General features: G+C 43.9%; 1 protein-coding gene across 5 annotated transcripts in view; it reads left to right on the forward strand.

Moving 5' to 3' along the window:
• The window catches only part of LOC123758679 (uncharacterized), a 465943-nt gene that overhangs the window by 373182 nt on the left and 70490 nt on the right, over positions 1 to 22271 (forward strand). For 3 of the 5 annotated variants that reach the window (XM_069334423.1, XM_069334425.1, XM_069334424.1), the window contains exon 4: positions 19931 to 20060. In XM_069334423.1, the coding sequence (XP_069190524.1) occupies positions 19931 to 20060 (130 nt within the window). Of the gene's footprint in view, positions 1 to 18415; positions 18533 to 18561; positions 18678 to 19930; positions 20061 to 22271 lie in introns of those variants that run through there. The other 2 variants (XM_069334426.1, XM_069334427.1) reach the window with 2 other exon arrangements.

Here is a 22271-nt window from a genome sequence, read left to right on the forward strand (position 1 = left end):
TATCTTGAGTTATCTTGAGATGATTTCGGGGCTTTTTTTAGTGTCCCCGCGGCCCGGTCCTCGACCAGGCCTCCACCCCCAGGAAGCAGCCCGTGACAGCTGACTAACACCCAGGTACCTATTTTACTGCTAGGTAACAGGGGCATAGGGTGAAAGAAACTCTACCCATTGTTTCTCGCCGGCGCCTGGGATCGAACCCAGGACCACAGGATCACAAGTCCAGCGTGCTGTCCGCTCGGCCGACCGGCTCCCTGCTGCTCGACCTCAATAATAACGCAAGAGATTACAAGTCCACATTACGTTAATGTGGTTACAAGACCGTAGTCGACCAACCGGTTACAACCTGTGATCACTACCATACTCGACCTCCTGGTGACCAGCACAGTCGACACGTCGAAGTAATGTCAAACATAAACGGGGAAATAAACATTGTTTATATGTTAAATGTAATTTTAGATCGACGCAAAACATTTTTCAGGTGATAATGGGTTGAAGTAGATCACAAACTTTGTCTGTTTTGTGAGTGTTCTCTATGAAATGATTCGATATTATATAAACATTAGTAATTTGTAGACTCCGTAGTTATGAACATATAAATTACCATCTTAAGCAGATTGGAAATATTGACTCGATTATACATTCATACCGTATTGTTAAATTATGTATAGTATGCAAATTATATACATTTATACACAAATTATCAATATTGAGCAAAATGAAACGTTCATAAGATTATTAATAAGTGTAAAGCATTTGGAATGATGCACTAAACTGTCATTATACACATACAGCATATTTCATTGTAGCGTGAAATATATTACTTCTCTACTACGCAGCAATTTAATCTTTTCTGAAGTCTCATTATCCAGGGATACGGAATATTCTGACATTAATTAAATATTACACCTAGAAATATTTGACCCAGAGGTCTCCGCCATAACCTCTCGCTGCAGTTCGATTGAGTTGTTTGTGTTGGTGTTCGGCATCTTATGTGACACAGATTCCTAATTAGATATATATGCGGTTTACGAATATTTCTACATTTACAGCAGAAATGTAAATACATATAAGGTATATTTGCAGAGTCTTATAGATAAATAATGTTAGACGTTTTTACTGAGTTATAAGACGGAGCTTGAGGCTGCTGAAGGCTTATACAGGTGTTTGCGAAGGTGGAAAGTGAGGTAATTACGTGGAACTTAAAAATAATATATATATATATATATATATATATATATATATATATATATATATATATATATATATATATATATATATATATATATAAAACACTAACATGTTAGTCACCTATATATGATTAACATATTAGTCATATATATATATATATATATATATATATATATATATATATATATATATATATATATATATGACTAATATATATATATATATATATATATATATTAATTATAATTTTGCATAGCTAGTTTTATTTTGCAGGTTCAGTTATCACTAATATGCTAAAAGTATATCATACTATATCATACCTAGTATATCATGCTAAGTATATTCTTCTCAAGTATTTTACAAAATATGAATTATAATTCAGCGTATAAGTCCTCACGTCATGTTAAGTCCCAGACACACTGGTGGGCCTTACGTCCATTAATCATATTTAAGTCCCGTACAGTCTAATTTGAATACTCATAACAAGGGTCGCATCTGACGTTATACACCATACATTATACATCAAGATTGTATTCGTAAATGAATGCGCATATATAATAAAAAAGTTAAAACTTGTTTTAATATATTACCACAAAAGAAATTATACAAAAGACAAAACATTAAATAATTATTATTATATGTATTAAATACATTCACTTATAAAGGATACTCACTTCATACATTATATACATCATTATACATCACGTCATAGTATGCCTAACTCCATCTAGTTAAGTTTCGCTCCCTACAGGTACTCTTAACCCCGTACTAATAAGCGCATCTCAGGCAGTGCTTTATATTCTCTTAACTTCATATTAATATTGTTCATATAAGCGTTTCCACTCATAAGTTTACCTCCATAACGATCAACACGTCTCTGTGCCATTAAGCGAATTAGGCGCAAGTTTCTGTTCAAGCGAGTTATGGAGTTTTAATAAGCGAGTCGTCATTTACGTCCTCTGAATACGCAGTCAAAGTGAGGTAGGTAAGGTAAGGCTTGGTTGAGAGGTAGGTGAAGTAGGTAAGGGATAAGAGGTAGGTAAGATAAGGGTTGGTTGGAAGGTAGGTGAATTAGGGGAGGGCTGAGAGGTAGGTGAGGCTGGTGAGAGAGGGGGGGGGGTAATTGTATTAAGGGGTAAAATAGGTAACGTAGGAAAGAAGGGTAAGGGAGCCGGTCGGCCGAGCGGACAGCACGCTGGACTTGTGATCCTGTGGTCCTGGGTTCGATCCCAGGCGCCGGCGAGAAACATTGGGCAGAGTTTCTTTCACCCTGTTACCTAGCAGTAAAATAGGTACCTGGGTGTTAGTCAGCTGTCACGGGCTGCTTCCTGGGGGTGGAGGCCTGGTCGAGGACCGGGCCGCGGGGACACTAAAGCCCCGAAATCATCTCAAGATAACCTCAAGATAAGGTTAGGGAAAGCAGGACCAGCTACCCTAACGAGAGGTCACGTGAGTGGTTAATTACCTGCCGGTATAAACGACCTCTTGTTAAGTCAGACGGGATAATTACCATTACAAAGTCAGCTGTCACTGTAACTGGCTTATTTGTTTCAACTACAAGAACTCTAATTACCTTAAGCAAGCAAGAATGACCTACAACTTGGTTGTCCTTGTCCAAGCGCTCTAGTTATATTAATTTAACAAACAAGACTGTTGCTGAAATTACTACTGTTAGTATTATTACTAATATTATTACCACTGCTACTGTCAGAACATCTACAATATCTACATTCTACTGTTACGACTACGTATGTTAGTACTGATTTGCTTCTACTACTACTATCATATAATCTACTATCTCAACGTCTACCATTATAGCATCAACTACAACATCTACTTCAACTACCGTTACCACAACATAAACTACTACTATTACTGTCTCCACCCATCTACTACACTACATCTACCACTACAACACACAGTTGCTGCTGCTGATAATACTTTGGCTACAACCACATATTATAACTATAATAAAAACAGTAACACAAATAATTATAAAGACAATATCACACATTAATGTTAAATATATATTCCTACCTTCCCTCCCACTCTTTGTTGTGCTGTTAAAAACGTCCTTGCTGCAATGGTTTAAATTGAAATTTCATGTAGAGAATGTGAACGTTGTCTAAATCTTAGTATTGTCTGAAAATTTTGCATACATTTATGATTTAGTTTTGTTTTGCTGCTGTTGTTTGCTTCATTTTTGGTGTTTATGTTGTGATTGTTTTGTTTTTCTTTGTTTACATCTTTGTCCATGGTTGGTTCTCTTTGAAATTGAAATTGAAATAAGTTTATTGAGGTAAAATACACACAAAGGGATGAGGTAGCTCAAGCTATTCTCACCCCGTTCAGTACAACGTGCTAATACATACATATACACACATCACAAACAATAAACATATTACCAAACATTCTGAGATATAAACATCTACATTTCCTCCTTTACACAAGTAGTATGTTATCAGACGTACACACAAATACTTTTATGACTTAGGTATACTGTATAGACAATTTGCAAGAGACATGCAGATAATTCAACCAAAAATTACAGTCTTGGTGCAAAATTCTTATATCTCTCAAGAATATCATCAACCTTTCCGTTGTGACACATCCAGGCTATTTGTTCAGGAACAGTCCTTATCTCACGTCTTTATCTTTAACGTCATTGTTGAGGATTTCGTGCTGCAACATCAAGGAATATCTGGGTTTCAAGGTCCTGGGAAATGTGAAAAGTTATTTAAGCGACTTGAAATGATGAGTACAAGATCAAGTTGGAAATAATCTAAACTCTTTACTATATCCAATTAACTCAAAAATATATTCATTCTAATAATTTACCTGATGAGTAAATCTCAAACAAATAAATAACAATTGGTTCAATTACAATTTGATGAAGTCCTTACAAGCGATGAGTCACTCGCAAGAAAGTTAACTATGTTTTTCGTATTTTGAAACCACGAAAAATCGGGTCCTAACTTACTCACTTAATACATCATGCCCATAGTGACACTTGACACACACACTTAAATATAACACTTAACATGTAAGTATTCTTTAATCAAGTTTTTTATCTTTATTTTTACATGCAAACATGCGATTAAGTACAATAAAACCAAAGATACAAAAAAAATGAAAAAAAAAATAAACAGACCAAAACACAAAATCACCGGCCTGAAGGGCCGACAAGACAACATTAATGACAGTCATATTGCATGACAGACACAGAATACAAGAATACAAGAATACAACACAAAGCACAAAACAACATTACAACACAAAAGGACAATACAAAACACCCAAAAACCCCAACCTAACAACAGAAAAACAATACACAAGTACACAAACATATAACAATAAACACGGGGGCATTGAACAAGGAAAAGGCCAGGAACAACAAAAACAAAAACAGGACAACAAAGTCCAAAAACCATAAGGGTGAGGAAACAAAACGAAGCATTCAAATACAAAACCCGGAACACACAGGAACCGGGAGTCGGAATACACATTCCCGGGACAGGAAGCCCACCACAAGTAAGACAGGGGGGGGGGGGAGACATGATACAATAAAGAAGAAAAGCACAGAGCCACACGCCAGAACACCGGAACACGCAGGTAAAACTGGCCACACACACATACACACACACACACACACACACACACACACACACACACACACACACACACACACACACACACACACACACGCACACACACACACACACACACACACACACACACACACACACACAGGGGTGTCGTAGGGGCCTCGTAGCCTAGTGGATAGCGCGCAGGACTCGTAATTCTGTGGCGCGGGTTCGATTCCCGCACGAGGCAGAAACAAATGGGCAAAGTTTCTTTCACCCTAAGTGCCCCTGTTACCTAGCAGTAAATAGGTACCTGGGAGTTAGTCAGCTGTCACGGGCTGCTTCCTGGGGTGTGTGTGTGGTGTGGGGGAAAAAAAACAAAAAAAAAGTAGTAAGTTAGTAGTTAGTAAAACAGTTGATTGACAGTTGAGAGGCGGGCCGAAAGAGCAAAGCTCAACCCCTGCAAAACACAACTAGTAAACACACACACACACACACACACACACACACACACACACACACACACACACACACACACACACACACACACACACACACACACACACCTAAGTCCACAAACAAAAAACACCGGAACATGCAGGAACCGGGAACAAACAGCCAAACAACACACACACACAACGACCCACACCACCACATTACCCAACAACGGAATGGGGCGAACCAAACAAGCAGTTAAAGCGTACATATAGCAAACAACAAAAACAAAAAGACAGAAATACAAAAACAGAAATCAAACATAATAAACACATATTTATCCAGGAAGATCTGCGCCGGCGGAATGCGCAGTCAGTAAGCCTCCGCAGCCAGCAGTTCGCCATGGGCCACCGGCTCATCAGAATATTCATAAGGGTCAGACATGTACTCCGGTACGTCATGTGCCCGCGGCACCCAGACGGTAGACGAGCGCCCCGCGGGAGCGGACGCACCCGCGCATCCACAACCAGTTTCAAGGACCGAGACCTACGATCACTTCCCCGGACGCCCAGACCACATTACGGGGTCCCGCACGAGGGGGCCCGGTCACCGGGAAGCGCACCGGGACATACACTAGGTTCCACACCGAGAGACGCACAGGGGGAAGCCTCAGGTTGTTTCATAATCAAGTCGTGATATTCAGGCGATGAGTCACAATAACGTGGCTGAGGTATGTTGACCAGACCACACACTAGAAGGTGAAGGGACGACGACGTTTCGGTCCGTCCTGGACCATTCTCAAGTCGATTGTTGACTTGAGAATGGTCCAGGACGGACCGAAACGTCGTCGTCCCTTCACCTCCTAGTGTGTGGTCTGGTCAACAAGTAGTGATACGCTCACAGCACTTCGCCGACCTGGTAGCTTCACCTGCTCACAACCTTTCAATAATTAACGAACTATAATACATATATTTACTATTCCTGAACACTACTGAGCGCTTGTTAACACTATAGGAATTAACATGACTCATGTCAAACATGTTTGACATTACTCTATAGTAAAGAATCTATATTATAGACTGTGGGGGAAATATATTCGTGATCAGCTTCGTAATTTATAAAATCTTGTGTTATTTTGAACGCTAACTTAACTCTCTCGCTTTCCGCCTCCTCGATATTGCCTGTCAGTCATTGTCTTATGACTTTCACGACGTCTTATGTAATTTTTCCTCAAAACTCAGTCGTTTATTGACATTCGAGATTTGCAGTTTGTCTTTAGGAAAGACAAACATCTTAGGAACAACTTTATTTTGTGAGACATGGAACTGTCACTGAAACCATATAGAACGTCAGATGACCTTTGAGCTTCCGAGGAAGATCGTTGCTCCAGGGATGTCTCTGGGGACGATGGATGTCCCGGGGATGTCTCTGGGGAAGATGGATGTGCCAGGGATGTCTCTGGGGGAAGATGGATGTCCCGGGGATGTCTCTGGGGACGATGGATGTCCCGGGAATGTCTCTCGGGGAAGATGGATGTGCCAGGGATTTCTCTGGGGACGATGGATGTCCCGGGGATGTCTCTGGGGAAGATGGATGTGCCAGGGATGTCTCTGGGGGAAGATGGATGTCCCGGGGATGTCTCTCGGGGAAGATGGATGTGCCAGGGATGTCTCTGGGGGAAGATGGATGTCCCGGGGATGTCTCTCAGGGAATATGGATGTGCCAGGGATATCTCTGGGGACGATGGATGTCCCGGGGATGTCTCTGGGGAAGATGGATGTCCCGGGGATGTCTCTGGGGACGATGGATGTCCCGGGGATGTCTCTGGGGAACATGGCCATCAAAGTATATCGGGCCATCTATGGCCCCTATAAAACAAAGCTTCTTTTGCTCAACAATTTTGTTGTGACATCTTTCCATGTGCTCTTTAGTTCAAAATATTGTCCAAACACGGTTTGGATATATATATATATATATATATATATATATATATATATATATATATATATATATATATATATATATATATATATATATATATATATATATATATATATATGCGAACAAGCCTGAATGGTCCCCAGGACATATGCAACTGAAAACTCACACCCCAGAAGTGACTCGAACCCATACTCCCAGAAGCAACGCAACTGGTATGTACAAGACGCCTTAATCCACTTGACCATCACGACCGGACAAAATGAGGTGATAGCCGAGGCTATATGAACCACCCCACCGCCGGCACTCAGATAGTTATCTTGGGCATAGCATTTTACCAAATCACCTCATTCTTTGGGGCACACGTGAGGAACACAAATGCGAACAAGCCTGAATGGTCCCCAGGACATATGCAACTGAAAACTCACACCCCAGAAGTGACTCGAACCCATACTCCCAGAAGCAACGCAACTGGTATGTACAAGACGCCTTAATCCACTTGACCATCACGACCGGACAAAATGAGGTGATAGCCGAGGCTATATGAACCACCCCACCGCCGGCACTCGGATAGTTATCTTGGGCATAGCATTTTACCAAATCACCTCATTCTTTGGGGCACACGTGAGGAACACAAATGCGAACAAGCCTGAATGGTCCCCAGGACATATGCAACTGAAAACTCACACCCCAGAAGTGACTCGAACCCATACTCCCAGAAGCAACGCAACTGGTATGTACAAGACGCCTTAATCCACTTGACCATCACGACCGGACAAAATGAGGTGATAGCCGAGGCTATATGAACCACCCCACCGCCGGCACTCGGATAGTTATCTTGGGCATAGCATTTTACCAAATCACCTCATTCTTTTGTGTTCCTCACATTTGTGTTCCTCACGTGTGCCCCAAAGAATGAGGTGATTTGGTAAAATGCTATGCCCAAGATAACTATCCGAGTGCCGGCGGTGGTGTGGTTCATATAGCCTCGGCTATCACCTCATTTTGTCCGGTCGTGATGGTCAAGTGGATTAAGGCGTCTTGTACATACCAGTTGCGTTGCTTCTGGGAGTATGGGTTCGAGTCACTTCTGGGGTGTGAGTTTTCAGTTGCATATGTCCTGGGGACCATTCAGGCTTGTTCGCATTTGTGTTCCTCACGTGTGCCCCAAAGAATGAGGTGATTTGGTAAAATGCTATGCCCAAGATAACTATCCGAGTGCCGGCGGTGGGGTGGTTCATATAGCCTCGGCTATCACCTCATTTTGTCCGGTCGTGATGGTCAAGTGGATTAAGGCGTCTTGTACATACCAGTTGCGTTGCTTCTGGGAGTATGGGATCGAGTCACTTCTGGGGTGTGAGTTTTCAGTTATATATATATATATATATATATATATATATATATATATATATATATATATATATATATATATTAGTATATTTTGGTAGCAGTCTTTCCTGTAGACATATATTATTAAATATGACCGAAAAAGTAAGATTAATAATTCTAACACGAATTTTCTCAATCTTTCGTACATTACGCTTCACTGTTGGAGGTAAATCAAAAATCAATTCTCCAAAATTCATTTTTATTTCTAGTCTGACGCGACACGGGCGCGTTTCGTAAAACTTATTACATTTTCAAAGACTTTAGTTCACAAATACACAACTGAATAGAACTTACGTATCTCCGATTTTATATCTACATTTGAGTGAGGTGGAAGGGGTGATGTGGCATTAACACAAGACAGAACAAAATGTAGTATTAATAGGGTATTAATTTCATCAACACAAGACAGAACAAGGGTATTAATATGGTATTAATTTCATCAACACAAGACAGAACACGAAACAATGGATATTGAATAGAAGTGTTTGTAGAAAGCCTATTGGTCCATATTTCTTGATGCTTCTATATTGGAGCGGAGTCTTGAGGTGGGTAGAATATAGTTGTGCAATAATTGGCTGTTGATTGCTGGTGTTGACTTCTTGATGTGTAGTGCCTCGCAAACGTCAAGCCGCCTGCTATCGCTGTATCTATCGATGATTTCTGTGTTGTTTACTAGGATTTCTCTGGCGATGGTTTGGTTGTGGGAAGAGATTATATGTTCCTTAATGGAGCCCTGTTGCTTATGCATAAGCAACAGGGCTCCATTAAGGAACATATAATCTCTTCCCACAACCAAACCATCGCCAGAGAAATCCTAGTAAACAACACAGAAATCATCGATAGATACAGCGATAGCAGGCGGCTTGACGTTTGCGAGGCACTACACATCAAGAAGTCAACACCAGCAATCAACAGCCAATTATTGCACAACTATATACTATATTCTACCCACCTCAAGACTCCGCTCCAATATAGAAGCATCAAGAAATATGGACCAATAGGCTTTCTACAAACACTTCTATTCAATATCCATTGTTTCGTGTTCTGTCTTGTGTTGATGAAATTAATACCCTATTAATACCCTTGTTCTGTCTTGTGTTGATGAAATTAATACCCTATTAATACCACATTTTGTTCTGTCTTGTGTTAATGCCACATCACCCCTACCACCTCACTCAAATGTAGATATAAAATCGGAGATACGTAAGTTCTATTCAGTTGTGTATTTGTGAACTAAAGTCTTTGAAAATGTAATAAGTTTTACGAAACGCGCCCGTGTCGCGTCAGACTAGAAATAAAAATGAATTTTGGAGAATTGATTTTTGATTTACCTCCAACAGTGAAGCGTAATGTACGAAAGATTGAGAAAATTCGTGTTAGAATTATTAATCTTACTTTTTCGGTCATATTTAATAATATATATATATATATATATATATATATATATATATATATATATATATATATATATATATATATATGTATATACATATATACATATTGTGACGATAATCTCCTTCAAGAGATTGAGCCTGCTCTTCCCTCCAAAATTACGTCTTCACAACTATATAAAAGACTATGGAAGAAATGTCCAACAACGACAACAAACACCAGCAAGGCTTGCCAGGGTGAGCAGAAACGTATGCAACCAGCCACCTGTTCGAACTCCAACCACCAAACTACCCGTTGATCGCTACGACTCCGCTGATTGGTCGCCGGTCTGGCTGCACCTGCCTCGCCCCCCCCAATACTACCTGATGTCTGGGGTCACCCCAACATCAGTCCTCAGAATGTTCCGTGCTTTCGTAGCCAGCACTCCTCCCAGCTAGACGTTAGCGTGTACTGAGAGAGGTGGTGGCTTTAAGCCAATATTCCAGCACCTCCCACTAAACTTTTGTTTTGCACTTCTTATTATTTTGCCTTAACGTAACTTTCATTGTGTCATTTAAGTATTCTTATTATTGTGATTCATTGATTTTATTATACATATTTGTTTGTCCATATTTTCATGTTTTGATTTATTTAACGTAATTAAAATTTCATTGTTAAAGTTTTACTTGTGTTTTGTGTGTCTTCTCCTTACCTTACCACAGACGAAGTTCCAGTTTTTCTATTTTTTTTAATAACTATGTGACGAGGCCATACCCCTAGCCTTAAACAGCCGAACACCAACGCGTTACCGTCACAAGTTATATGGGGGCCTGTCCGGGAGCCTCACTCAGGTACTGGTGCCAAGTGGTAATTTATGGTAAGCGTATTTAACTTTGTTAACGTAGCTTTACTAATTTTTCATTCAATTTCATTTTTTATAAGGTGCGGTGTATTGTGCATTACGAGAGTAACATATAGTGAAGGTGAGACAACTTTGGATTACGTGGTGACTGTAGGCCTCAGTCATACTCTTAATTGGTCATCTCTCCCTCCATGTTATTACTCGTATTTACCATCTATGTCCCTTGAATATTTCTCATTCTGACAGATCATCATATTGGTACCCTGGTACTGTGGTCTGCCCCGGGTCAAGAGTACCCAATCTTCTGCAATCTGACTGTAGGAGGACAAAGAGGGCCATAGTTCCTCTAGCTCGAACTTTAGTTGCTGAATTGGGACCTCAGCAGCAGTTCTCGTCACCAGTTGACACCTCGCACCCCTACACGTCAGTCAGAGATGATGATACATACAACGGTAGGGAATTAGCTTATTTTTTCAGAGCACAAAAGTTCGCTAATTCTGTAAGTATCATATTAAATTCAGTGGGAAAAACTTGCTTTATGTCCTATAGAGACTTGGCAAGGTATGCCTACATCCTTGGACTACCAATTTTACTTTTGAAGCATTTAACTGTTTCATTTGTTTTCGAAACTTTGTTTCATTTGTTAGTAGGATTTTCTTGCCCTTATTCTCTTACATGAGTACCGGGTACAAGATTTCCTGCGCCCTTGATTTCATTTAATCATTTAATATCTTTCACTTAACGTTAATTGTTAAAGATCACACAGGATAGGTGCCAGTTGCCACGTTGTCCTGTTTCTGACATTTCATTATTGAACATTCGTGTACCTTTATTTGCTAATTTCACCATGTTTCGTCTCCAAACTTTCCGTGCAAATCCAGCAGGTGAAATAGGGACTTTAAGTCGTGCCAAGAGGACTGAACTACAAACTCTTGCACATGAGTATCAACTAGAAGTTCCCTATCAAGCCAACAAAAATGACCTACACAACCTGTTGCTGGATTACTATTTAGAGCAAGGTAAGATAGACTCTGAAACTCATGAAACTTACTATATTGCAGATAAAACTGACTTGGCAACGATGAAACTTAAACTAGAGCTGGCTAAGATTGAACGTGAGCAGCAAAAGGAAGCCCGCGAACAGCAAAGGGAAGCCCTCGAACAACAAGAACGAGCAGCTGCCATACGGAGGGAAGAACAAGAACGAGGACTCGCCCTCCAAGAACGTGAGGTTGCACTACTCCAGGAGCGGGAACGAGTACAGCTTGAAGCACTCCAGGAGCGGGAACGCGTACAGCTTGAAACCAAACAACGCGAGTTGGAAATGCAACGTGAACATGACAAGCAACAAGCAACTCTGGCTCTAGAGTGTCGTCAACGTGAAATCGCCTTGGAAACTTCCCACTTCACTCAACGCCAACAAGCTACTGCCAATCTTCCCGTCAGTTTTAATATATCACATGCAAGTAAGTTAATGCCATCCTTTGTAGAAGCAGAAGTTGATGTGTTCTTTACCACCTTTGAAACCCTTGCTAATCAACTCAGTTGGCCTGTCGACCAATGGGCCACACTTCTCAGAGTCCATCTTACAGGTAGAGCTGCAGTCACACTCAGTACTTTGGCGTCTGAGAATGACTACTACACTCTGAAACAAGCAGTGTTGGACGCCTACCTCCTCTCTACTGAAAGTTATAGAAGGAAATTCCGTGACCACCTGAAGGCAAGTACCACTACCTTCCTCGAGTTTGCTAACACGAAACGGAGGTATTTCATGAAATGGCTGGAAGCAGCACATGTCTCTACTTTTACAGAACTCGTCAACCTGATGCTTGTTGAAGAATTCTTGAGACGTGTGCCGCCTCCTGTCCGACTCTACTTAGCAGATAAAGAAGAAACCGACTACCTGAAGTGTGCTAAGTCGGCTGACACTTACAGCCTCATCCACCGGCTGACACCTGAACCATCCTCCAGTAAGAAGTCGTGGTACAGTTACGAGAAGGTGAGCCCCGATCAAGCTGGTTCACAACTGTACTGCAAGTATTGTAGACTCTATGGACATACCATAGACAAGTGTGGTAAGTCTCAATACAAGGGAACCACTGACCAACAACGACCCAAACCAACTCCTCCTAAGTCCGGTAAGCCTGTGATGAATGTTGGTGTTGATGTTAATGATCTTTCTCTTTTCAGTAACCACCTGTATACTGGAACTGTCTCTGCCAACGGTTCAAATCCGGAGGGACGTTTCAAATTGAAGATCTTGAGGGACACAGCGGCTCTACAATCGATCATCTTGAAGTCGGCTGTGCCCAACATAGTCTACACCGGGGAAACAGTCTTCATCACTGACCTCACTGCTACTACTCCATACCCTCTCGCCAGAGTCCACCTGGATTGTCCCTACGTGAACGGGGAAGTCCAAGTCGCCGTCAGGGAAAAGCCTTTTCCCATGCCTGGAGTGCAACTTCTCCTAGGCAACGACTTGGCAGAAGACCTGCAACCGACCAACCTGATCGTCATGGACAAACCCCAGGTGTGTAACTCTGTGCCAAGTAACCCTATTCTTGAGTATGTTCCAGCAGAGGTTCAAGAGAGTGATGAAGTTTCTCCTCCGGTTCTCGTGACCACCCGTGCACAAGCCGCACGTCCACAGCCAGCTGACTCTACTGCTACCGCTGTCCCTCAAGACCCTCAGAAACTACCCCCGCATCTGACCAAGTTGGAGTTCCGTAAGTTGCAGAGGGAAGATCTTACTTTAACACCATTGTTTTTCCAGGCTGAGACTCAACCCGACAGTATTCCTGGGTTCTTCCTAGAGAACGACTTGCTCTACCGCAGATATAGACCCAGTAAACTGAAGGAGGAGGACGATTGGGCCAACACCGAACAACTTGTGATTCCCACCAGCCTGCGGCCCACTATTCTACACCTGGCCCATGGAGCATTCTCCCACTACGGCTTCAACAAGACTTACCATGGGATTCGTCAAGACTACTACTGGCCAGGTATGGTAAACAACGTCAAACAGTACGTAAAACAGTGTCATACATGTCAGATGGCAGGCAAACCGAACGTCTCCATTCCCAGAGCACCACTGATTCCCATACAGGTGCCTGCGGAACCTTTCCACAGACTCATAATAGACTGTGTTGGTCCTTTACCTCGGACCAGTTCAGGTAACGCCTACATCCTAACCATCCTGTGTCCTACCACCAGATTTCCCATAGCAGTTCCAGTGAAGAACATCACGGCTGCTACGGTTATCAAACATCTACTGAAGATCTTCACTCAATACGGATTTCCCAGGGAGATTCAAAGTGACTGTGGCACCAACTTCACCAGTGATCTCTTCAAAAGGACACTGGAGGAGTTCAACATCAAACAGGTATTGTCCAGCCCCTATCATCCTGCTTCACAGGGTTCTCTTGAACGTAGTCATCAGACCATCAAAGCACTCTTGAAAAAGTTTTGTAGTGAAACCTCGAAGGATTGGGATAAGCAGATTGACCTAATAATGTGTATTTTCAGAAGTCTCCCCAATGAGTCCCTAGGAGTATCTCCTTATGAGATGCTCTACGGCCGTAAGTGCCGTACTCCCCTTAAGGCTTTCAAAGACTCTCTCAGAGATGCCACCTTCAGTGAGCATCAGAATGTGCCCCAGTTTCTTCAAAACCTTCAACACATTCTAGAGAGAGTCCACCGCTTTGCCCATGATAATCTATTGAAAGCCCAGGTGAGAATGAAGACTCATTACAACCAGACCAGCAAAGTAAGAAAATTCAAGCCGGGAGACTTCGTCCTTGCTTATTTCCCTATCCCAGGTTCACCTTTACAAAACAGATTTTCAGGACCCTACTGCGTCAAAGAGTGCAGAAGCAACAACACATACGTCATCGAGACTCCAGATAGGCGGCGGAAGACCCAGCTGTGCCACGTCAACCTCCTGAAGCAATATAATGGTACTCCTCCCACTGTCTTGACTAATTATTCCACATTCACAGAACCCTACATCCACAGTGAGACCTTCCCAGCTTCTTCTCCCGAAAGCACTGACAAGGAGTCGGCGCTTTCTAATTCCAAAATCCTTAATGATCTTCCCAAATGCTTTCAGGATAATACTCGTGCTCCTATGCCCTCTTCTAATTCCACTCTCACCTCGTCAGATAAGCCCTTCATCCTCCATGTCGACGCCAATGGTACCGACGTGGGTGGTGTCGTGATGCAGCAACGAGGCGAGAAGAATACACCTGTCAGCGACTACTGCTACAAGGATCTACGGAACAATTGGCAAGGAGCTACTCTTCCTCGTCCTGAAGCTTCAGCACTTCACTCCACACCTGAAAAGTGCTCGGTCCACCATCAATACGGACCACACCACCCTACACCTCCTGCAGCACGCCCACTTCTCATCTCAACGTCTTCTACTATGGGCTTGCTAACTGCAGAAATTCAACCTGGAGACACGCTATACCAAGAGTCTGACAACATCTTAGCCCATGATCTCTCCAGAGTTTATGAAGTAGAAGCAACTCCATCCATTACTCCACCACATAACGACGTACTTCTTCCAGAACCGCAGGCTTCGGGGGAGAGTTGTGACGATAATCTCCTTCAAGAGATTGAGCCTGCTCTTCCCTCCAAAATTACGTCTTCACAACTATATAAAAGACTATGGAAGAAATGTCCAACAACGACAACAAACACCAGCAAGGCTTGCCAGGGTGAGCAGAAACGTATGCAACCAGCCACCTGTTCGAACTCCAACCACCAAACTACCCGTTGATCGCTACGACTCCGCTGATTGGTCGCCGGTCTGGCTGCACCTGCCTCGCCCCCCCCAATACTACCTGATGTCTGGGGTCACCCCAACATCAGTCCTCAGAATGTTCCGTGCTTTCGTAGCCAGCACTCCTCCCAGCTAGACGTTAGCGTGTACTGAGAGAGGTGGTGGCTTTAAGCCAATATTCCAGCACCTCCCACTAAACTTTTGTTTTGCACTTCTTATTATTTTGCCTTAACGTAACTTTCATTGTGTCATTTAAGTATTCTTATTATTGTGATTCATTGATTTTATTATACATATTTGTTTGTCCATATTTTCATGTTTTGATTTATTTAACGTAATTAAAATTTCATTGTTAAAGTTTTACTTGTGTTTTGTGTGTCTTCTCCTTACCTTACCACAGACGAAGTTCCAGTTTTTCTATTTTTTTTAATAACTATGTGACGAGGCCATACCCCTAGCCTTAAACAGCCGAACACCAACGCGTTACCGTCACAATATATACATATATATATATATATATATATATATATATATATATATATATATATATATATATATATATGTCGTACCTAGTAGCCAGAACGCACTTCTCAGCCTACTATGCAAGGCCCAATTTGCCTAATAAGCCAAGTTTTCATGAATTAGTTGTTTTTCGACTACCTAACCTACCTAACCTAACCTAACTAAACTTTTTCGGTTACCTAACCCAACCTAACCTATAAAGATAGGTTAGGTTAGGTTAGGTAGGGTTGGTTAGGTTCGGTCATATATCTACGTTAATTTTAACTCCAATACAAAAAAAATTACCTCATACATAATGAAATGGGTAGCTTTATCATTTCATAAGAAAAAAATTAGAGAAAATATATTAATTCAGGAAAACTTGGCTTATTAGGCAAATCGGGCCTTGCATAGTAGGCCCAGAAGTGCGTTCTGGCTACTAGGTACGACATATATATATATATATATATATCACATATATATATATATATATATATATATCACATATATATATATATATCACATATATATATATATATCACATATATATATATATATATATATATATATATATATATATATATCACATATCTCCAATACAAAAAAAATTACCTCATACATAATGAAATGGGTAGCTTTATCATTTCATAAGAAAAAAATTAGAGAAAATATATTAATTCAGGAAAACTTGGCTTATTAGGCAAATCGGGCCTTGCATAGTAGGCCCAGAAGTGCGTTCTGGCTACTAGGTACGACATATATATATATATATATATATATATATATATATATATATATATATATATATATATATATACTTCCCTAGTAATGCAGGTAGTACTCCTCATCATAGGGCGCCTGACAGCTGAGTGGACAGCGCTTCGGATTCGTAGTCCTGAGGTTCCGGGTTCGATTCCCGGTGGAGGCGGAGACAATTGGGCAAAATGTTTTCTTTCACCCTGATGCCCCTGTTCCCTAGCACTAAATAGGTACCTGGGAGTTAGCTGCTACGGGCTGCTTCCTGGGGGTGTGTAACAAAAAGGACGCCTGGTCGAGGACCGGGCCGCGGGGACGCTAAGCCCCGAAATCATCTGAAGATAACCTCAAGATGACCTTAGTTGTTTCATGTGTTCACGTCAACAACCTGATATCGACTTCAACAATAGTCGATATCTAATATTATTCTTATTGACTTGTGGGATATTATCAATATTATTATTATTTACTATTATTAAAATTACGTTATTGAGTTTTGTATTTTGTATTCCTAGGTGGTGATATTTGCTGATAACTTATACCTCCAAAGTATATTATATGGTTATTATTCATCTTAAGGTTTGCTTTGACCTTTACCTAAAACAGCAAACCCGTTCTCCCACTAGGCTGGTTAAAGCAGCGGCCGGCCTCCCCAGACGCATTCATCAATTTTAACATACTGTGTATTAAAAATTGGTTCTCATATATAAGTTAATATTTTTATACATAAAAATTGTATGTATAGTTTGGCATAGGTTAGGTATTTAGGTTCTGTTGGTAATGATTTGTATTTGAAGTACGTGGATGAAGCATTTATTGAATTGTAGTTCGAACAGAGGACGTGAGCGAAGCACTTGTTCCGGAAGTGTTCGGACGTCATCAGTTGTGAGTCGAGTGTAAACAGTTTTTCATTCATAAACAGGGCGTTTGGCGGCTGGATTAACGAGCTTGGATCTTTGTATACGAGAACGGGTTGAAAACAGCTTAGGGTGGAAGTCTTGAAGGTATCTGAAGCAACCCGTCCTCGACTCAAGTCCATTACATCCAGCGGTCGACCCCACAAACGCATTCATAAATTTGTACATGCTGTTCATTCAAAACGGGAATTTTCTCAAATATAATTTAATATTATAATATATTAGCGTATTGTGCATATATAGGCATAGGTTAGGTTAGGTGTATAGGTTCTGTTGGCGATTATTTTGTATTTGTAGTTCGTCGGTGAAGCATTTACAGTGTTGTGGCTCGAAGAAAATTCGTCAGTGAAGCACTTGTTCCGGAAGTGTTCGAACGTCAGCAGTTGTGAGTCGTGTGTAAACAGTTTTTCATTCATAAACACCTGGGGGTTTGGCGGGTGCATGGAATCACTTTTGGGTTCTTTGGAGGACGGGCTGGTATACACGACTCACAACTAATGACCTCCGAACACTTCCGGAACAAGTGCTTCGTTGACGACTTTTGTTCGAGCCACAACGCTGTAAATGGTTCACCATCGTACTACAAATACAAATAATCGCCAACAAAATCTAAACACCTAGCCTAAAGAAATGCCTAAATTTACACTATTCTAATATTTAACAATATTAATTTACATTTGAGAACATTCCTATTTTTAATGAACTGCATGTTAAAATTGATGAATGCGTATTTGGGGGTCGACCGCTGAATGGGATGGACATGGTCTGAGGACGGGTTGCTAGACAAGGAGTCGCCAGCCTTCAGGTAACTTGAAGATGACTTTACTCCATCTCTCTTTGGCAAAGATCAAAGAAAAGTCTGAGGAGGAATAATTGCTTTTTTCTATAATTTGGAGGCTTGAGAAATTAGAAAATAGGACCAGCGTCCAGGAACAAAACTTGTGTTACTGGTATTGGGTATTTTGTTATTTATTTTATCATTCACATTCTTCTACAAAGTAGAACAACACATTTTCTGTCCAGTTTTGTGTTACCATTCTGGTGTTGTCTGTCGCTTGCTGTGACCAGGTGAAGTTAGTGGGGCAAGTTTCTGAAATACTATTTTTCCATTCACCATTCATCTCCCTACTGTATAAGTGGCTTAAATTATAATATTTTTATGATTTATTATTCAAAGATAAATTCAAATTGTTTATATGGTTAAGAAACTGAACAACATTGGTCACTATTTACCTGTAGGGCAGAGTGGCAAATGGCCATTACCCCTAACAACTACAGTTTTCCAATATTTGACATACATATCAAAATATAAACTTTAACTTTACATACTAAAACTGAATTTAAAAAGTTCAATGTTCTTTGAAATATTAAGAGAGCACCTGAAGCTCCAGAGAAGAAAATTATGTACATTACAAAACTTTGCTTCACCACTACAAATCTGTAAGAACCATTTAGTGAACTTATAACCACACACTCTGTAATCTTCCCCAATTTCTGCATTATGCGTAATTTTCTACATTTCCGTGACTGCAAAAATATATACTTAAATGATGTTTGCGCACGAGGGTGTATGTGTAGAGGACGAGGGTGTATGTGTGTGTGTGTGTGTGTGTGTGTGTGTAGAGAGGACGATGGTGTGTGTGTGTGTGTGTGTGTGTGTGTGTGTGTGTAGAGAGGACGATGGTGTGTGTGTGTGTGTGTGTAGAGAGAGGACGATGGTGTGTGTGTGTGTGTGTAGAGAGAGGACGATGGTGTGTGTGTGTGTGTAGAGAGAGGACGATGGTGTGTGTGTGTGTGTAGAGAGAGGACGATGGTGTGTGTGTGTGTGTGTGTAGAGAGGACGATGGTGTGTGTGTGTGTGTGTGTGTGTGTGTACAGCACGAGGGTGTATGTGTGTGTGCGTGTGTGTACAGCACGAGGGTGTACAAGCATCTAATTCCCATCTGTTATAATTTGTGAGAATGTGTTAACCTACTCTGGAAGGCAGTGTTGTTAAGGTACGAACAAGAGTGCATATATATAACTTGATATTTTTAAACATGTTTTGGAGATATTTCTTTCTTTAATAAAGATTTCACTTGACTAATTTTTACCTTTAGGACAAACTTGTTAATTCATTTGTTTCGTTAATAATTAATATCTTCTTGTACTCGTTGGTAACTTGGTAACTTGTTCTTGGTAACTAACATGTTCTGGTTGTCAGGTCCGCTGGTATCGGTGCGCGTGGCTCGCGGCGACACAGCCAGGCTACCATGCAGGTACCCACGACAAGATGACGACACAGTGAGCTTGGTACTGTGGTACCTCAACCACACCTCCAGACCCTTCCTCAGGTGAGTGTTGCCTCCCTCCCCCCCCCCTCCTCAGGTGAGTGTTGCCTCCCTCCCCCCCCTTCCTCAGGTGAGTGTTGCCTCCCTCCCCCCCCTCCTCAGGTGAGTGTTGCCTCCCCTCCCCCCCTCCTCAGGTGAGTGTTGCCTCCCTCCCCCCCTCCTCAGGTGAGTGTTGCCTCCCTCCCCCCCCTCCTCAGGTGAGTGTTGCCTCCCTCCCCCCCCTCCTCAGGTGAGTGTTGCCTCCCTCCCCCCCCTCCTCAGGAGTGTTGCCTCCCCTCCCCCCCTCCTCAGGTGAGTGTTGCCTCCCTCCCCCCCCCCTCCTCAGGTGAGTGTTGCCTCCCTCCCCCCCCCCTCCTCAGGTGAGTGTTGCCTCCCTCCCCCCCCCTCCTCAGGTGAGTGTTGCCTCCCTCCCCCCCCTCCTCAGGTGAGTGTTGCCTCCCTCCCCCCCTCCTCAGGTGAGTGTTGCCTCCCTCCTCCCCCCCTCCTCAGGTGAGTGTTGCCTTTCTCCCCCCCTCCTCAGGCGAGTGTTGCCTCCCTCCCCCCCCCCTCCTCGGGTGAGTGTTGCCTCCCCCCCCCTCCTCAGGTGAGTGTTCCCTCCCTCCCCCCCCCTCCTCGGGTGAGTGTTGCCTCCCCCCCCTCCTCAGGTGAGTGTTGCCTCCCTCCTCCCCCCCCCCCTCCTCAGGTGAGTGTTGCCTCCCTCCCCCTCCTCAGGTGAGTGTTCCCTCCCTCCCCCTCCTCCTCAGGTGAGTGTTGACTCCTTCCCCCCCCCCCCTCCTCAGGTGAGTGTTGCCTCCCTCCCCCCCCCTCAGGTGAGTGTTGCCTCCCTCCCCCCCCTCCTCAGGTGAGTGTTGCCTCCCTCCCCCCCCTCCTCAGGTGAGTGTTGCCTCCCTCCCCCCCCTCCTCAGGTGAGTGTTGCCTCCCTCCCCCCCCTCCTCAGGTGAGTGTTGCCTCCCTCCCCCCCCCTCCTCAGGTGAGTGTTCCCTCCCTCCCCCTCCTCCTCAGGTGAGTGTTGCCTCCCTCCCCCCCCTCCTCAGGTGAGTGTTGCCTCCCTCCCCCCCCTCCTCAGGTGAGTGTTCCCTCCCTCCCCCCCTCCTCAGGTGAGTGTTGCCTCCCTCCCCCCCCCCTCCTCAGGTGAGTGTTGCCTCCCTCCTCCCCCCCTCCTCAGGTGAGTGTTGCCTCCCTCCCCCCCTCCTCAGGTGAGTGTTGCCTTTCTCCCCCCCCTCCTCAGGTGAGTGTTGCCTAACTCCCCCCTCCTCAGGCGAGTGTTGCCTCCCTCCCCCCCCCCTCCTCGGGTGAGTGTTGCCTCCCCCCCCCTCCTCAGGTGAGTGTTCCCTCCCTCCCCCCCCCTCCTCGGGTGAGTGTTGCCTCCCCCCCTCCTCAGGTGAGTGTTGCCTCCCTCCTCCCCCCCCCTCCTCAGGTGAGTGTTGCCTCCCTCCTCCCCCCCCTCCTCAGGTGAGTGTTGCCTCCCCCCCCTCCTACGTGAGTGTTGCCTCCCCCCCCCTCCTCAGGTGAGTGTTCCCTCCCTCCCCCCCCTCCTCGGGTGAGTGTTGCCTCCCCCCCCCCTCCTCAGGTGAGTGTTGCCTCCCTCCTCCCCCCCCCTCCTCAGGTGAGTGTTGCCTCCCTCCCCCTCCTCAGGTGAGTGTTCCCTCCCTCCCCCTCCTCCTCAGGTGAGTGTTGCCTCCCTCCCCCCCCTCCTCAGGTGAGTGTTGCCTCCCTCCCCCCCCTCCTCAGGTGAGTGTTGCCTCCCTCCCCCCCCTCCTCATGTGAGTGTTGCCTCCCTCCCCCCCCTCCTCAGGTGAGTGTTGCCTCCCTCCCCCCCCCTCCTCAGGTGAGTGTTCCCTCCCTCCCCCCCCCTCCTCAGGTGAGTGTTCCCTCCCTCCCCCTCCTCCTCAGGTGAGTGTTGCCTCCCTCCCCCCCCTCCTCAGGTGAGTGTTCCCTCCCTCCCCCTCCTCCTCAGGTGAGTGTTGACTCCCTCCCCCCCTCCTCAGGTGAGTGTTGCCTCCCTCCTCCCCCCCCTCCTCAGGTGAGTGTTGCCTCCCCCCCTCCTACGTGAGTGTTGCCTCCCCCCCCCTCCTCAGGTGAGTGTTCCCTCCCTCCCCCCCCTCCTCGGGTGAGTGTTGCCTCCCCCCCCCCTCCTCAGGTGAGTGTTGCCTCCCTCCTCCCCCCCCCTCCTCAGGTGAGTGTTGCCTCCCTCCCCCTCCTCAGGTGAGTGTT

Source organism: Procambarus clarkii, chromosome 31, assembly GCF_040958095.1.
Source record: "Procambarus clarkii isolate CNS0578487 chromosome 31, FALCON_Pclarkii_2.0, whole genome shotgun sequence".
NCBI classification, from domain to species: domain Eukaryota; kingdom Metazoa; phylum Arthropoda; class Malacostraca; order Decapoda; family Cambaridae; genus Procambarus; species Procambarus clarkii.